At 44.0% G+C, this 16,307-nt stretch overlaps 1 protein-coding gene across 3 annotated transcripts in view; it reads right to left on the bottom strand.

Moving 5' to 3' along the window:
* The window catches only part of ARFGAP3 (ADP ribosylation factor GTPase activating protein 3), an 80,961-nt gene extending 65,227 nt beyond the window's left edge, over positions 1–15,734 (bottom strand). Inside the window, exons 1-4 of one of the 3 annotated variants that reach the window (XM_037915115.2) lie at positions 14,860–15,013; positions 13,436–13,601; positions 5,722–5,840; positions 4,159–4,231 (exon numbers count right to left, since the gene is read on the bottom strand). In XM_037915115.2, coding sequence (XP_037771043.1) covers positions 4,159–4,185 — 27 coding nt within the window. In that variant the 5' untranslated portion in view covers positions 4,186–4,231; positions 5,722–5,840; positions 13,436–13,601; positions 14,860–15,013. Of the gene's footprint in view, positions 1–4,158; positions 4,232–5,721; positions 5,841–13,435; positions 13,602–14,859 lie in introns of all 3 variants that reach the window. The other 2 variants (XM_037915100.2, XM_037915108.2) reach the window with 2 other exon arrangements.
* Between the last annotated feature and the right edge of the window lie 573 nt (positions 15,735–16,307).

The raw sequence follows: 16,307 nt of genomic DNA, 5'->3' as shown, positions 1-16,307 counted from the left end.
CGTAGGTTGATAGATTAGTTTTCATATTAGAAGAGCTCCACTGTCACCATTCATGAAGTCTGAATGAATAACGATTTTTTTCTTTCCTTTAAGCTTTTATTTTAGTAAGATATTCTGTAATCAGATTTGTTTGTTGAGATGGTGTTTGCATATTCCCACGTATGGTGATAAGTTCAACTGGGCTGGAGAGCATGAGGAAGAGCAGTGCCTATTGGACTATGAGTGTCCTGTATAGCCAAGAACATTCAGTCATGGTTGTAAGAGGCTGTCTGGTCCCCAGCTTTCTCAAGTCCTTCCTTTCCATAGTTACTTGCAGGACTAGGGTTCTTTGCAACATGCGTGAAGAGATTTTCGGAATATTTTTTTAAATTAAAATCTCCTGTTAGCACGTTTGCAGTTGTCATAGTGTTTCATAGATTTTGCACTGTTGCACAGCTAGTTTAGTGGACTAGTTCTATTTTTATTCTGGAGTAAGACCAGAAAAGAGACCAGATTTCAACAGGGATTGTCTTGCTGCAATCAGGGAACCTTTAATGTTAAAACTGTTTAATTAGTGTGTGTTGAACAGACCTCATTATTAATGCAAAACTGATATTAATATATTACAACTTTTCAACTTATTAAAACTTGTTTGTATCTTTAGTGAGTATAAAGATATGGCTACAGGTAGGTTATAGCCAAAATGCTGGAAAATATAACACCCGTTTGTTTTAGTTATATGATAAAATGTTCAGGATGGTTAAAGGAATTCCAAGAGGTTTCTGCTTTTTGTAACCATGGAGACAGAAACCAAAAAACTGTCTTATCTAGACCAAGAAACCTCCCTTTGTATAACATACCAGCTTGGTACAAATGTAATTCTTATCTCAAGAAAACCAACTATGTAAAAGATTCATGTTTTAGAAAAACACCTAAATTGTAAAAAAGAATGTAGGGTTGTATTATCAGAGCAATAAATCTAAGTGTAAAGTGATCTTTTTCACCTCCCTTCCACCTGTCCACAACAAACAAACAAAACCAGAACAGCAGCAAAAATTTCTAAGTAAACCTATGCAAAGAATTGAGAAAATATCCTTGTTGAAATTTTATAATTAATTAGTCTAAAAACTTCTCTAGGAAAACTCATGTGTAGTTGAAAATGCTTTAAACCTATGGGCATGTCTACACTACAGACTTAAGTCGACATCCCATCACTGCAGTAATTAAGTCAGTTGTACATGTCCACACCACACTCTGTCAATGGAGTGCATTCTCACTAGCAGCACTTGCATCTATGTAGAGAGCAGTGCACCGTGAGTAGCTATCCCACAGTGCAACTTGCCACAGGGGAGTTTTGGGAAGGGTTTGCAGTGCCTTATGGGACCAAAACATTCTCGCAGGGGTGACTGGAAACATAACTTCCAGGTCCCATAACGCAGTTTTCTCCCTCCTCTGATTTCATCTGCAATCCATACTATTTCACGCCTTTTTTCAAAAGGCTGGTCTAGCCGTGCATACGCCATATGTAGAGAAGCATGGACACCGCTCAGCTGTGCACTATTGTGGTGAGCGTTGCAAACACTACATGCCTTATCCTGTGGTTTTTCCAGAGCTGTGAGAACTTCCGTATGGAACATGGCAATGTCCTTCACGTAGCCCTGAGGGTAGTCACGGAACTAAACAATTCCCAGTTGCTGTTGGCAGTCATGTAGCAGCTGAACACAGTGGAGTACAGGTTCTGGTTCCAGAAAACAAGCACTGATTGATGGGATCCCATCATTATGAAGGTATGGCATGATGAGCAGTGGCTGCAGAACTTTCATATGCGCAAGGCCACTTTCCAGGAATTGTGTGCAGAGCTTTCCCCAGCCCTGCAGTGCAGCAACACTACAATGAGACCTTCTCTGACGGTGGAGAAGTCAGCGACGATTGCTGTGTGGAAGCTTGCAACGCCAGACTGCTACCGGTCAGTGGGAAATCAATTTGGAGCTGGTAATTCTGTTGTGGGGGTTGCGGTGATCCAAGTATGTAGGGCCATTAATCACCTTCTGCTAAGAAAGGTAGTGACTCTGGGCAATGTGCAGGACATATTGGATGGTTTTGCTGCAGTGGGGTTCCATAACTGCTGTTCGGCGATAGATGGCATGCATATCCCTATCTGGGCACCAGATCACCTTACCAAAGAGTACATAAACAGAAAGAGATGTTTTTATGTGGTGTTGCATCCACTGGTGGATCACCGGGGGTTTGTTACCGACATCAACATGAGATGATCCAGGAAGGTGCATGACATGTGTGTCTTGAAGAACACAGGTCTCTTCAGAAAGCTGCAAGCAGGGATTTTCTTTCTGGACCACAAAATCACCACTAGTAACATTGAAATGCCAATAGTGAACCTGGGAGACCCAGCCTACCCCTTACTCCCATGGCTCATGAAATCGGACAACTGGATATTCAACAATATGCTCAGCAAGTGCAGAATGGTGGCTGAATGTGCCTTTGGCTATTTGAAGGGCCCCTGGTGCAGTTTGCTCACTAGGTTAGACCTCAATGAAAAATATATCCCCATGGTTATAGCTGCTTGCTCTGTGAAGCAACCGGAGAGAAGTTTCCACAAGGGTGGGGCCTGGAGGTGGATAGGCTGTCGCTAATTTTGAGCAGCCAGATATCAGGGCTATAAGAAGAGCTCAGCGTGGAGCAATGTGTCTCAGGGAGGCTTTGAAAACTCATTTTAGTAATGACCCACAGTAATGTGTCCTGCTTTTCTGTATTGTGCCTCCCCATAGTCTGAACCCTGCTGTGACCACTGTTTTTCTCTCTCATGCACATCTCCCACCCTGGTGCCTCAGTTTCCCTATCCCTCCTCCTCTTCTCCCCCTCCCCCCGCTTTGAATTAATAAAGATTATTTTGTTTTCAAGACATGGACTTTTATTGCACACATATATAGTATGATGTTCTCCTCTGGTGGTATCTGGACCGGTGATCTGCTAGGTCTCTTCAATCCTTGACTCTGGGAGCCAGCCTTCCCCTGCTCTGCTGTGAGAACCCCCACTCCTGGGCTGTTCACGCACAGCCTCTGGCATGTAAGCTGCTCCTTGGATTGTGTAACCAAATGACACTAGCTAGTATCTCTGGTCCCAGGCAGAACCCTAGGAACCTCCATCTTGCAGTGTCCAGTTATGCCCGCTGGACGCTGCAAGCTTATATTAGTTTGTCAGTTCAGTGAAGAAATTGATATGTACCAGGCTTGTTATCCCAAGGGGAGACTCTGAGCTGCTTCAAACCAAACGCACTGGTAGAACAAACAAACAGATTTATTAACTATCAAGATAAATTGTAAGTGATTATAAGTCAAAAGAAGTCAGATTTGGTCAAATGAAATAAAAGCAAAATGCATTCTAAGCTTAACACTTTCAATGTCCTTACAAACTTAGATGCTTCTCACCACAGCCTGGCTGGTTGCTCTTCAGCCAGGCTCTCCTGTTTGATCAGCACTTGTTGTGATGTCTGTAGATGCAGGTAGGAGAGAGAGAGAGAGAGAGCATGGCAAATGTCTCTCACTTTTATCATGTCCTTTTTTCCCTCTTGGTTTTGCGCCCCACTTCATAGTCAGGTGAGCATTACCTCATTGCAGTTCCAAACTGACCAAAGGAAGCTGGGTGACTCCCTCGAGAGTCTAACAGATTCTTTTGTTGCTGCCTAGGCCAGTGTCCTTTGTTCCTGTGAGGCTGGGCTGGGCTTGTCCCATACACACCCTGATGGGTTGTGAACTGCCTCTCTGCTCTTGGAGAGTTTTTGCCAGGGCTTATTTTAAGCATGAGGATATCTTTTCTGTATTTTGCTAGAATTCTAAGAGAGACACATTTATTGATCTTATGCCTTTGAAGTCAGTGCAAATCTCTTGAAACAGCATACGTATTGTCATGACCCCATTTCCATATAAACTAGTTTCTTCCCAACACGATGTATAAAGTTTTAGGAGTGCAGCAGTTAATTCATTATTTTAAACTTGAAAACGCACAAAAAATATACAAATATTCTAGGGGGCTATGGAGTTAACTCCTTCATCCCTGAATGCTTCACTAACACATAAAATGAGCAATGAAGCTAAGTGTGAAGCTGTTAAACATGAAAAGCAAATACTTGAAATAAGAAAAACATTTCTAAGATATACTTACAGCATTAGCATTTCCTCCTATTTGCATGCATCTCAACTGAAACCAAGACCAGTTGGAATCTAATTCCGTAGATCTAAGCAGAGGAAACATTTTAAATGTTATTTTCAAAAACAATTTTAAACATCTTTTAAAAGTTGTTTTAAGAAAAAACTACCAGTTTGTAATAAATATTACAGTTCAAAACTTGGAGGGGTTTTGTGTACAATAATCCACTAACTCAAGCATGTCTACACTACAAACTTAAGTTAAGTTGACATACAGCCACTGTAGTAATTACTGCGGTTTTTCATGCCCACACTACCCTCCTTCTGTCGGTGGTCACCAGGAGTACCAAGTACCAAGAATCAAAGTACCTCTTTGGCTGTCCATAAAACTCATGTTAGCCTTAGGTAAGGCAGGGTTAGCAAAGAATTTCTCCCAGGACTGTAATTAACTCTTCAGTGTCAAAGGTCTAGTCATAGTTGCACCTGCAAACTACCCTAGTGTAAGATGCAGTTTATACAGGCAAAAGAGTGCTCTTGCTAGCATAGCTTATACCAGTTGCCTGAACGAAATAAACTATACCAGTAAAAGAACTTTTTTGCTCCTCTAATTGCATCTACACAAAAGCTTTAGCTGGTATAAAAATGTTGTTTAAAATTTAAAAAAAACGTACGTCTAACCATTTTTATTATATCAGCAAAAGTTTTAAGTGTAGACCTAGGCTATGTGAATAGGGAAAGCTACGTTAGGCTTCTGCCTGGGTTTAAAGTTTTTCCAATTACAAAAGTCAAAAAAGAAAATGAAAACTGCAGGCAATATACTGGAGGCCCTGACACAATAAAACTACCTTTCCAAATATTTACATTTGTGCCTACGTATCAGAATATAACACTTGGGCAATCTCATTCCTGCAAAGATAATCACCTAGTTTTTGTGAAGGTTCCTTCAATATTCAAAGGCAGGGAAAATGACACCTGTTACCAATTTCCACATTTTATCAGGGAAAGCAAGTATCATCTCACCTGCTACCACAATGAAGAGACTATGGTGCCATATTTCACTATTACAGGTTTAAAGAACAGAGGCATACCCTCCTTTTAAACATTTCTGATGCATGCACCCATGAAAGAACAAAAAGCTGAAGATGGCAAACAATCTTTACGCAATTCTGCAGAAATCTGGCTCAACCTTGATATGGAAGAACCATAAAGATGAGAGAATTAAGTTCAATTTCATGCCTGTTCAAATCTTCATCTTCTGCAAGGAAGTTTGAATAAGGCTGCCAATAAGGGACTTAATTACGTTTGTACCACAGCTTGTGCAATATGAACACCCGCACAATAGGAACTCTAATGAGACACTCTCCTCTCTCATTTATCTCATTCCCAGATACAGAGCAGATAACTTTCAGCCAGTAGCATCATGAGATGGATGTGAACCAGTAACTTAGAATGAAAAGCTCATTCCCTCATTAATAAGTGTCCGCAATAAAAGCCTCTGAAGAACCACATAATGTCGTGACAGAAATACTAGAAACCAATCTTACCACTTATTTAGCATAGAATCATGCTAACTACTTACCGAATGAAACTCAAGTGAACACCAAGTGATCGATGGGTCCCTGAGCAATCGATACAAAGAAAAACACCGTATGTTATGCTTGCCCAGCTAGGATTTTTGGCTCCACAGTCAAAACACACCTAAAAAAGATAAACAAATAAATTAATCAATTCCCACTAAAAGATACTTTTTGACTAATTATCAATACCTATGTAGTGCTTAGCATTTTAAAACTAATTAATCCCCAGATCACAGGTTGACTAGTTTATTTTATATTATCCCTATTTTATAGATGGGGAAACAAACTGAGGTTAAGCAACTTGCCCAACTCTCACAACTAATCAGGAGCAGGCAGAATTAGAATTCTGAAATTCCTGGCTCCTAGTCTGTTCAATCCACTGTCTTCTAAGGAACCCCTAAATTCAATATATTTAATGATAAAGTAGTCACTTCCAGTCATACGAACACTTACTCATTCCATCTATTTAGAATGTAAGCAGCTACATAGATTGTAAAATACTTGGGGATGAGAATTTGTCTTCATGCATACCTGCAGTGCATCTAGCACACTGCCGGCAACATACAAATACATATATTATAGAATCTTAAACATCATCATGTTCTATTTGTTAAAAATATTTGTGAAAAGTGTAACACACTTCCTTGCAATCAACTTATCCTATCAGCCATTTAGTTTTTATATTCTGAAGCTTTTGTGTTTAAAAGAGACAAGCGACATGTGTGTTTAAGAGAATCCATATCAAAATAGCCCAAGAATAAGTCTGTTACAACTCTTTCTATATTACTAAAAACAGGTGTTTAAGGAATAGCATTTCAAGGACATTCTCTCTCTTCATGGTAATAAATGATTCAGATAACGTGTTTAATACCAACTGGGTCTATTCTCTTCTCAATGAGTTTATATACCATCAGTTAATATTGCTGGTAACTATGTCCTGCATGCTTTCCTTTTCCCCTGTAGATGTAAAGGGTTCCTGACAGCAAAACCAGCATGGTTCTGCTGAACATAGGGAGCATTCTCCCCATGTATTGCATAACCCAGCTCACTGTGGCTCCTAATGTGTTTGTCTGGGAATAGAGCCAGAGGATCTGTTGTTGCACTGATCCTCTGGTTCCCCATAACATAGGAATGAGCAGGCAGAAGTGCCATACAGCCACTCTCTTGCCTGAAGGGAGAATCCCTTGCTTCCATCCAAGTTATGCAGGATTTGGGCCTGTGCATCTTTTCAGGATTTGCATGTAAAAATTAGTTCAGTTTCATATTTCAGCTTTCATGTTTTGTTCAGTAATCCTGACTTTTATTTTTTGGTGGCTGAGGGAAGTGAACCCTCACACTCAACTTGATGGCATTTCTCTGTCTGTAACATAACTTTTGAACCTCAATTCTAAGATTACAGGGAATGTTCTAAGCACCAGTGGGCATAACTCTGTATAGATTTTGGTGAAAAACAGAAGAGGAATATGGGACACAAACAGAGCCCTTTGCATCTGGTTAGCAAATGCAGCAGCTCCTACCACCTCAGGAGCATGTCTATAGATAAAGAACTGGTTAATGGCAGCCACAAACACATTCAGCATAATACCCCACACCTCAGCTTGGCCCATCCTTCCAATAGAGTTTACAGTAACACAACCTGAATGACTTGTCTCCAAGACAGAACGTTGTAAGAATGGTGGAGGGGAAAGGGGTGACAGGGGTGCACAAAAAGCTCATTACAAGGGAATAATAACTGGGGACTCTGGCATGGGGGGAAAAGGGGTACGCAGAGCCCCTAGCATGGGCAGGAGGAGGAAATGGGGCGGGGGGGGGAGAGGAACTTAGAGCCCTTATTATAATGAGGAGAATGGGGGACAATGGTATGGAGAGAGGAGACCCTGGGAAAACACAGAGCTCTTGCCATGGTGGGAAAGGAGGGAAACGTGGAGGCACAGAGAGTCCTTAGCATAGGGGAATGTGGAGGCACAAAAAGCCCTTTGCATTATGGGGGGGAGGGGATGGGAGACAATGGCAGGGGGAATGAGACATAGGGAAAACACAGAGCCCCTGGCATGGTGAGGAAGGAGGTAATGAGGGGGCAGACACAGACCCTGGCTTTAGGGGAGGAGGACTGCAGGGAGTCCCTGAAACAGAGGGAGATGGGAGAGTAGCACACATAGAACTTGTGGGAGGACTAAATGGAGGAACACAAAAAGCCCCTGATGTGTGCAATGCTCTCAGCCTACAGAAGCGACGAAGTTTACAGATCTTTTTCCTTTAAAACATTTACTGCAAATAGACTAAGTCCTAATCTACACTTAAAAATTAGACCAACCTAAATACTTTGCTCGGGGCTGTGAAAAATTTCGCACCCCGAGTGCCAAAGTTAGGTCAACCTAAGCCTTGCTGTAGAAGCAACTAACTAGACAGAGGAATTCTTCCCTCAACCTAGCTACAGTACTGCCTCTTGGAGAGACGGATTAACTACATCAGTGTAAAAATCCCTTTTGTAGATGTAGGAACTGTCTACTCTCCAGCACTATAGCAGCACAGCTGCAGCACTGTAGCTGTTCTGCTATAGAGGCTGTAGTGCAGTCATGCCCTTAATTATGCCACATTATAAAAAAAAATCTTGCTATCAACACGGACTTAATGTCCAAAACTCATCCCCTTTCCTTTTTTTTTAATAATTCAAAATTATCATAAAAATTTCAAATATTAGCCTGGCCTTCCTTTTAAACTGGCTATTTCCAGACTTTTTCTTGTAAGATCTCCTGTTTCACCACCCCCAATTCCTTCTAACGGAAGGAAAGAAAAAAAGTTTATACTCTTGGGCTGAAGCTAATAAGACCAAACTGCTTGTTTCTAAACATGAGACACCAGAATAGATTTACAGCTCTATTCTGGGTCCTAATCTCTAACAACCTACTCCAGTGAACATAGGAGAAAAATATCTGAATGTCAGTAAGCAGTTATGTTTAAACAAAAAGTGTTTTAAAAGTTCAACATAATACGTAGTCCAAAATATTCCATTTTTCTATGTGATTTATAAACATTTGTTCTCTTATAGCTTTCTTGATTGCATCATCTTAAAACTGATTGCATCATCTTGTAAATTTGACTATTGCAGTGCATTGAAGTTCAGTGTCTTTGCTGGTGCAGGGTCTAGCTCTAAATGAACTGGCCATTTTACTGTGTCCTCTGTGAAAATTCATGTATAATTTGTAAATAGTTGGGTATACAGAAACAATGTATAAAAGCCTCTGAAGGCTTTTTGTGAAGTCTACTATTTTGTAGACACTGCATCTTAGGTATTAGGCACTGTGCACACCACTGTTGTTGCAGAAGTAGAATCGTCCACCTCATTAAAACAATATTCACATTCATTTTGCTCAGCATTCTGAACTCTTTTTTTATTCTCAACTTGCATGAACTGCGACAGGAAATTAATATAAATTTTAATTAGAACTAGCATTTCTGAACTAGTTTATGAAATCATTTCCACCTAAACACAGAGCAGAGTATTCCCTACACCGTTTTAGGGGCAGACATTTGTCAACTCCCGCAAGGAAAGCAGAACCCTGATCCTAGATTCTAGCAGGTAATTAAAGCATAACATCATTCTCAGTTACTTTATTTCAAGTTTTGCTTGTAATCCTGTTTCTACTGCACTGATTTTGGATGTTAAAATGTTTTTTAAAGGAAGCTTTTCTGTTCATCAGCTTAATAGTCATTTCTGAAAAATCAAGCGTCAGATAATCAGCATGTTTGCACCAGAGAACAGATAACTCAGATAAACTCTTTAGTGTCTTGCAACACGCATTTATTAAACCAGTACTTACATAGTACCATCTCTGTATATATAATGATATATACCACCACCAGATATGGAAATACACTAAATGTAGCCCTAAGAGATTTTGGTGGGTGTGGCACTTAAGGAGTTGAGCAGATTAACTGAATTCGGCACTCATCCCTCCGAGTAATGTCTTCTCTAGATATATTAATTTTAAAACAATACAATTAACTTATATACCAAACTACATATAGTGTTGATAAATAATCTATTTTGACTGTTACAAAACTTTTGCTCTCTTCAAATATAGGCAATTAATTATTCTGATCTTTTAGTGACGCATTGACAATGGGTACTGCATTATACACAAAAGTAAAGACAGACCATGCCCTGAAAAACTTACAGTTTAAAGAGATTAGTTATTCCCTAATTTGTAGCATTGAACAGACACAAAAATTGACAAACACAAACACCAGCTGCTTTGATGTTTTTATAATTTTGAAAGGTCAGTAAATTAAATCAAATATTTAGCTGAAAGGATTACTTAATTATACAAAAATTTTAAGTAAATAAGACTTAGGGCTACACTAGAAAAATTACAGTGGCACAGCTGTGCCAATGCAGCTGCACCACTGTAAGATCTCTCATGTAGCTGCTCTATGCTGACAGGAGAGAGCTCTCCCATCGACATAAACCACCCCCAAAGAGTGGCAGTAGCTATTACCACTATGCACACTATCACTTATGCCAGCAAAATTTATGTTGCTCAGAGGAGTGTTTTTTCACACCCCTGAGCGACATAAGTGGTAGTGCAGACATGGTGCCATAGCTGTGCTGGTCAGGGGAATGATGAGATGTGATCTGTGACCAACATAACTATCAGCAAAAGCCTCTAGTGTAGATGCAGTTTTCCCAGTACAGCTTATTTTGCTCAGGGTTGGGAGGGCTGTAATAAATTATGCCAACAATACCCAAGTTCTTCCCAAATTGCATATTTTAATATTTACAGCAGCAGTACAGCCAAAGGACATTAGTAAGAAATATGAAAATACGCAGCTTTTCCAAGTCTTGCGCTTCCTCCTCATGTCAGCAAAAAATCAACATGAAAGAAAGTACGGAAAGCTGGGGGGGGGGGGGGGGGGGGGGGGGAACAGATAAGGAAATGCCTGGAGAAAGAGGACACAGGACAAGTTGTAACTAAAAATAAAAGAATAAATGAACAAAATTATGTTACCTTTGAAGACTGAAACATTATGCACTTCAACACACACACACACACAGGAAAGTTGTTTGGGACAATGAATTGTCATTCTTCCTCCCCCCTCCCCCTTCTTCTCTCTGTCTTTGGAAGTGAATAAGATGCAACGTCACTTGAGTTAACAAAACTTGAGATACTCCTCTTGAGTTAGCCTAACTTGAGTAATTGAGGCCATACTAGAAAATAACATTTCAGCTGCTGCCCTCACTTTCGTGTGGCCCTAAGACTTCTACAGGCATATTTCTAAAAGTTCTTTGCACCAAAGTAAGTTGAGCTGCTCTATAAATTATTTCCCAATGGGTTAGATTTTGTTTGTCCTTTCTGGGCACATGGGGGGAATTGAGGGTGTGTATTGGAGGACTAGCTGCATTTGAGTGGAGCTAGTCTGTGTCCACATGACAGAATAGTTGTGTTAGCAGCTAACAAATTGTGCTAATTCAAGCTTTTGTCTATGCCTGACAGACCAGCCAACCTGAGTTAAAAGCATCACTATATTCAAGTTGAGGAAGCGTTTGTGGATGGGACTCGAGTTGTAGGGCAAGGCAGTGAAGACAAGGCCTCACCCTCCTCAGCGCATACCAGTTAGGGTGACTATTAACACAAAATGTTGAATCATATAGGCCTCAACATATTACTACTGTTTTTCATATAGAATTAAAATGTTATTAGGCACTTTACAGAATCCATGCCTCAGACAGTTCTAGGATACATATGCATTTAATTTTACCTGTCTATTTCAGCGTTCTTCAAAGTTCAGGCCGCGACTCAAAAGGCACTGGGTCGCCTTGCTCAGCAATCCAGCAGCTCTGGTCAGCAATGCCAACTGGGACGTTAAAAGTCCCATCGGCAGTGCTGCCCAGCTAATGCAGGCTAGTGCCTAGTTGCTCTGACACTGCGCTGCACCCCGGAAGCGGCCAGCAGTGGGTCCGGCTTCTAGGCGGGGAGGCCACAGGGCTCCACATGCTGCCCCTGCCCTGAGCACGGTCTCTGCATGCTGGAGGCGGCGGGGGGTGCCTGCGGGCGAGAGCTGTGTGGACCTGCTGCTGGCCACTTCTGGGGCACAGTATGGACTGCGGTGCCAGGACAGGCAGGAGGCCTGCCTCTGCACCCTGGCTGCGCCACTGACCGGGAGCCGCCAGAGGTAAATCCGCGCCTCGACTATGTGCCCCCCCCCCAAACTGGAACCTCTTCCTGCACCCCAAACCCCCCATACTCAGCCCCACCCCAGACCTGAACCCCAGCTTCAGCCCTGAGGCCCCCCCCCCAACCTGGAACCCCTTCCTGCACCTCAAACCCCTCATCTCCAGCCCCACCCCACAGCCCTTACCCCTGCATCTCAACCCTCTGTCCTAGCCTTGAGCCCCTCCCACACTCCAAACCCCTCATCGCCAACTGTTGGGTCATGGGCATCAACAATTTTCTTCAACTGGGTCCACAGAAAAAAAAGTTTGAAAACCATTAGTCTATTTTGGTAGGGCCAAAGCATAAAACAATACTTGATGAGAAAACTGTGAAGAATATTCTGAGATTATACTACAAATCATACATCTTTCATATTTGGATTTTTCCTTTCATTAGGTGCAAATGAAGGCCAATGAAATTAGTTGTCATAGTTTTGAAGGGGTTCTTAGTGAATAAAGTTTTCTTCATAGTTTATAAAAGCTAATTGAACATCTTAGTGCAAAGGCATCAACAAAATGAAACAATGCTTCAGAACACTGAGGAAACAAAGTGCCGATTGGACAATGGTCCAAGTAATTTGCAATAAGACAACAGCACAATTTATGGACTACAAAAAGAATGATGCCACTTTTATTAATTTCAAGTAGTTTCAGGAAAGAGACCAGATGTTAAATCCACTGCAATCTAACCATAGCTTCTGTTTTGAAACTTTCTTTGCTTCCATTCCCCACCTGTAAAATAGGGATGATGCTACTTACCCACCTCACACAGGGATTGAGAGGTTTCATTTGTGTTTGTCCTGAACATGGGAAGCTCTATCCATAAAGTAACAGCTGTTTGGAAGTAGGGGAAGGTTGGGGTGCAAGAGGTTATAGCACCCTGCTCCCCATACTCACCTCTCCCAGGCTGCATGCTGGTTTCCCTCCCTAGGAGAGGCAACACTCCTTGGTGGTAAATTGGGTTGAAAACATAATGATGGAGCCTGTACTGCTTGCCCCTTCCCAGAAGGAGAGATGGGGGGAAAGGATGTGGGCTAGATCCTAAGTCTCCTCATATTGGGTGGCAGGAGGGTGGAGTAGGGGCAGTGAAGCAGGGGGAGGCTTTGACAAGAGCCCTGATGGGGGTGAGTCACTCAGGGGAGGTTTGTGCATGGGGGAGAGGAGGGTGTCACAGACCTAGCAATAATAATAATTAATAACAACAACAATTTACAGGCGGAAGGAGATGGGTGTCTTCTGGACATACGCTGAGCTCAGTCACACTATCAAGTCCTAGCTTTTAAGGCCAAAAGGGACCACCAGGTCATCTAGTCTGAACTCTTGTACATCACAGACCACCAATACCACCCAGTGTCTGGGTACTAAATACAACCAAAATTAGACCAAAGTATTACAGCCCACAGTAGACTACATTATTAGGTGCCACAGGGAGAGATTAGGAGGGACCTAGGTGCACCAGTGCCAGACAGCCCTGCAATACCAGGGAAATGATTGAGACATACCCAGAAAATCCTGGCAGGTGACCTGCACCCTATGCTGCAGAGGAAGGAAAAAAAAGAACTCCAAGGTCAACTGCCAAGCTAGGCTGGGGGAAAATTCCTTCCGGACCCCACATGTGGTAATCACTTAGACTTTAAGCATATGAGTAAGAACCAGCCAGCCAAGAACCTGAGGGGAGAGAGAAAGAGATAGAGTATGTTCGGTGCCACCTCAGAGCTCTGATCCTCCCAGTCTAATGTCCCATCTGCAGCCCTGGCCATCCCTCATCCTTCAGAGGAAGGAGATTAAATATATATATACACATATACACACACATATATATATATACACACACATACAGTAGAACTTCAGAGTTATGAGCCAGAGTTATGAACTGACCAGTCAGCCACACACCTCATTTGGAATTGGAAGTACACAATCAGGCAGCAGCAGAGACCAAAAATAAAGCAAATACATAGTTTTAAACAAACTATTAAAAAAAAGTAAAGGGAACATTTAAAAAAATAGATTTGACAAGGTAAGGAAACTGTTTCTGTGCTTGTTTAATTTAAATTAAGATGGTTAAAAGCAGCATTTTTCTTCTGCATAGTAAAGTTTCAAAGCTGTATTAAGTCAATATTCAGCTGTAAACTTTTGAAAGAACAATCACAACCTTTTATTTGGAGTTACAAACATTTCAGAGTTAGGAACAACCTCAATTCCTGAGGTGTTGGTAACTCGGAGGTTCTACTGAACATACACACACATTAAATTGGGGGAGGCCAGTGACATCCCTTTTTGACACCAGCCAGAGACTGACTGAAACCCTGAAGTATGAGCTTTAGGAACATAAGACATAAACCGGAAGTGAACCCTGCTCCCCACCACACAATCCAATTTATTATTGCCTGGCTCCCACTTAAAACTAATCAAATGGTTCCCCCCCCCCCCCGCCGCCCCCGCCTCCCCCACTACTCCCTTTGGGAGGCTGTTCCAGAACCTCACGCCCCCGGTGGTTAGAAACCTTTTTCTAACGTCCAACCTGAGTTTGTTCAGGGCTAGTTTACACTCATTTGTTCTTATGCCAACATCATCCTTTAGCTTATACAGCCCCTCGCCCTCCCTTGTGTTTCCCCTGTAGAGAGCAGCCATCCCTCCGCCCCCGGCGGGCTAAACAAAAGGCTGTTCCTCCGTTATGACAGACCCCCCGCCCCGAGCACGGGTCTTGCAAGGGCTGCCCACAGCAAGTAGGGGGAAGCAATGGTGGGTCGGTGCCAGAGGGGGGAGAGGGGGCCCCCCCATGATCCCACTGGCCAGTCACAGCGGGGGGGGGAAGGTATCCGCTGGCACCGCCCCCTCCCGCTCCCAACAGTGCGACGTGTCACTAACAAAGTTCAGCTCCCCCCGCCCCTCAGCGCCAGCTCCCGCCCAACCGCGGCCCCGTTACCTTGTTGGTGGGGACGGCGCGGAGCCGCTTGAAGATGGCGACAATGTCCTGCTTGCGGGGCTCGCACATGGCCGGGCTACGCGGCGGGCCGCTCTCGGCGGCGGCGGCAGGGCCAGAGAGCGAAGGAGCCGGCCGCCTGCACCCACGCACGCAGCACAGGCGGATGGGGCGGGCGCTGAGCGGGCCGGCCCGCGAGGGGCGGGGCCTGAGCGCGCGAGAGCGAGGGGGCGGGGCCTGAGCGCGCGAGAGCGAGGGGGCGGGGCGCTGCGCGGGAAGCTGCAGTCCACGTTCCTCCTCGGCCGGGGGCGGGAGTTGCTCGCGCGCGCCTCGCCCCCGTCTCAAGCGCCCGCTAACCGCCACTTTACCCTGCGGCCGAGCGAAGGCGGAGCCAGGGGGCTTCGGGCTACGCCACGAGACTATGGGGCAGAGGGAGATGGAAACCCCGCCCCCGCCCCCCAAACCTGGGGCGCTTCCCGGGGGAGGCTGAGAGGCCTCAGCCGCAGCCTGCCGTAGCCGCCGCGCCGCGCCCAGACTGGCCGTCGTGCGTCCTGGGGGCTTGACAGCCGTTAGTGTCCGCTGCCCCCCGCGCCCACGCAGCGCTCTCGCGCCCCGCTCGCCTTCGCTTTGTGCTCGTAGTAGCCGCCGCCCCCCGAACCAGCCATAGCAGCGCTCGGAGCTGGAGACCCGAGGCGTCAGGCGCCCACCCCGCAGCCGCTGAGTGTGGTGGGGGGGACAAGTCCCTTCGTCTCAGGCTGCTTCCGTCTCCCCGTCTCCAGCATCTATCCCGCCCCACCTCCGCGTCCCGGGCCACTGCGAGGAGACCCTCGCGCTTCGCAAAGCCTTCCTGACTCCCCTGCAGCCCGCTCCCAGCAGCGGCTTTAACCCTGCACACACGGCCCCGTGGAAGGACTCGAGATCTGGCAGTTAACGTCCGTGTCACCGTACACACCCACCGCCCCATGGAAAAATATTCTCATCCCCCACCCTCAGAATTTACAGAGAGGCAAAGAAAAAAGGCGGGCGGAGCCGATACTAGGATTTGATTGAGGGATATTTACTTTGTATATTTTACATAATGGTGATTCCCCCACCCCATAATTTCACCCCACTATGAAAATTTAAATGGATCAAATTATTTTAAAAATTGAATTCTGCCAAACCTGATTATGTATGGTTTCAGAATAGCAGCCGTGTTAGTCTACATCCGCAAAAAAATCAGGAGTACTTGCGGCACCTTAGAGACTCACAAATTTATTACACCATAAGTTTTCGTGAGCTACAGCCCACTTCATCGGATGCATTGAATGGCACATATAGTAAGAAGAAATACATACACATACAGAGAAGGTGGAATCTGCCATACAAACTGTAAGAGGCTAATTAGTTAAGATGAGCTATTATCAGCAGGAGGAAAAAAAACTTTTGTAGTGATAATAAAGATGGCCCAT

This window comes from Chelonia mydas, chromosome 1 (genome assembly GCF_015237465.2).
Source record: "Chelonia mydas isolate rCheMyd1 chromosome 1, rCheMyd1.pri.v2, whole genome shotgun sequence".
Lineage (NCBI taxonomy): Eukaryota > Metazoa > Chordata > Testudines > Cheloniidae > Chelonia > Chelonia mydas.
The sequence above is the reverse complement of the archived record's forward strand: the minus strand, read 5'-3'. Positions and strand labels throughout refer to the sequence as shown.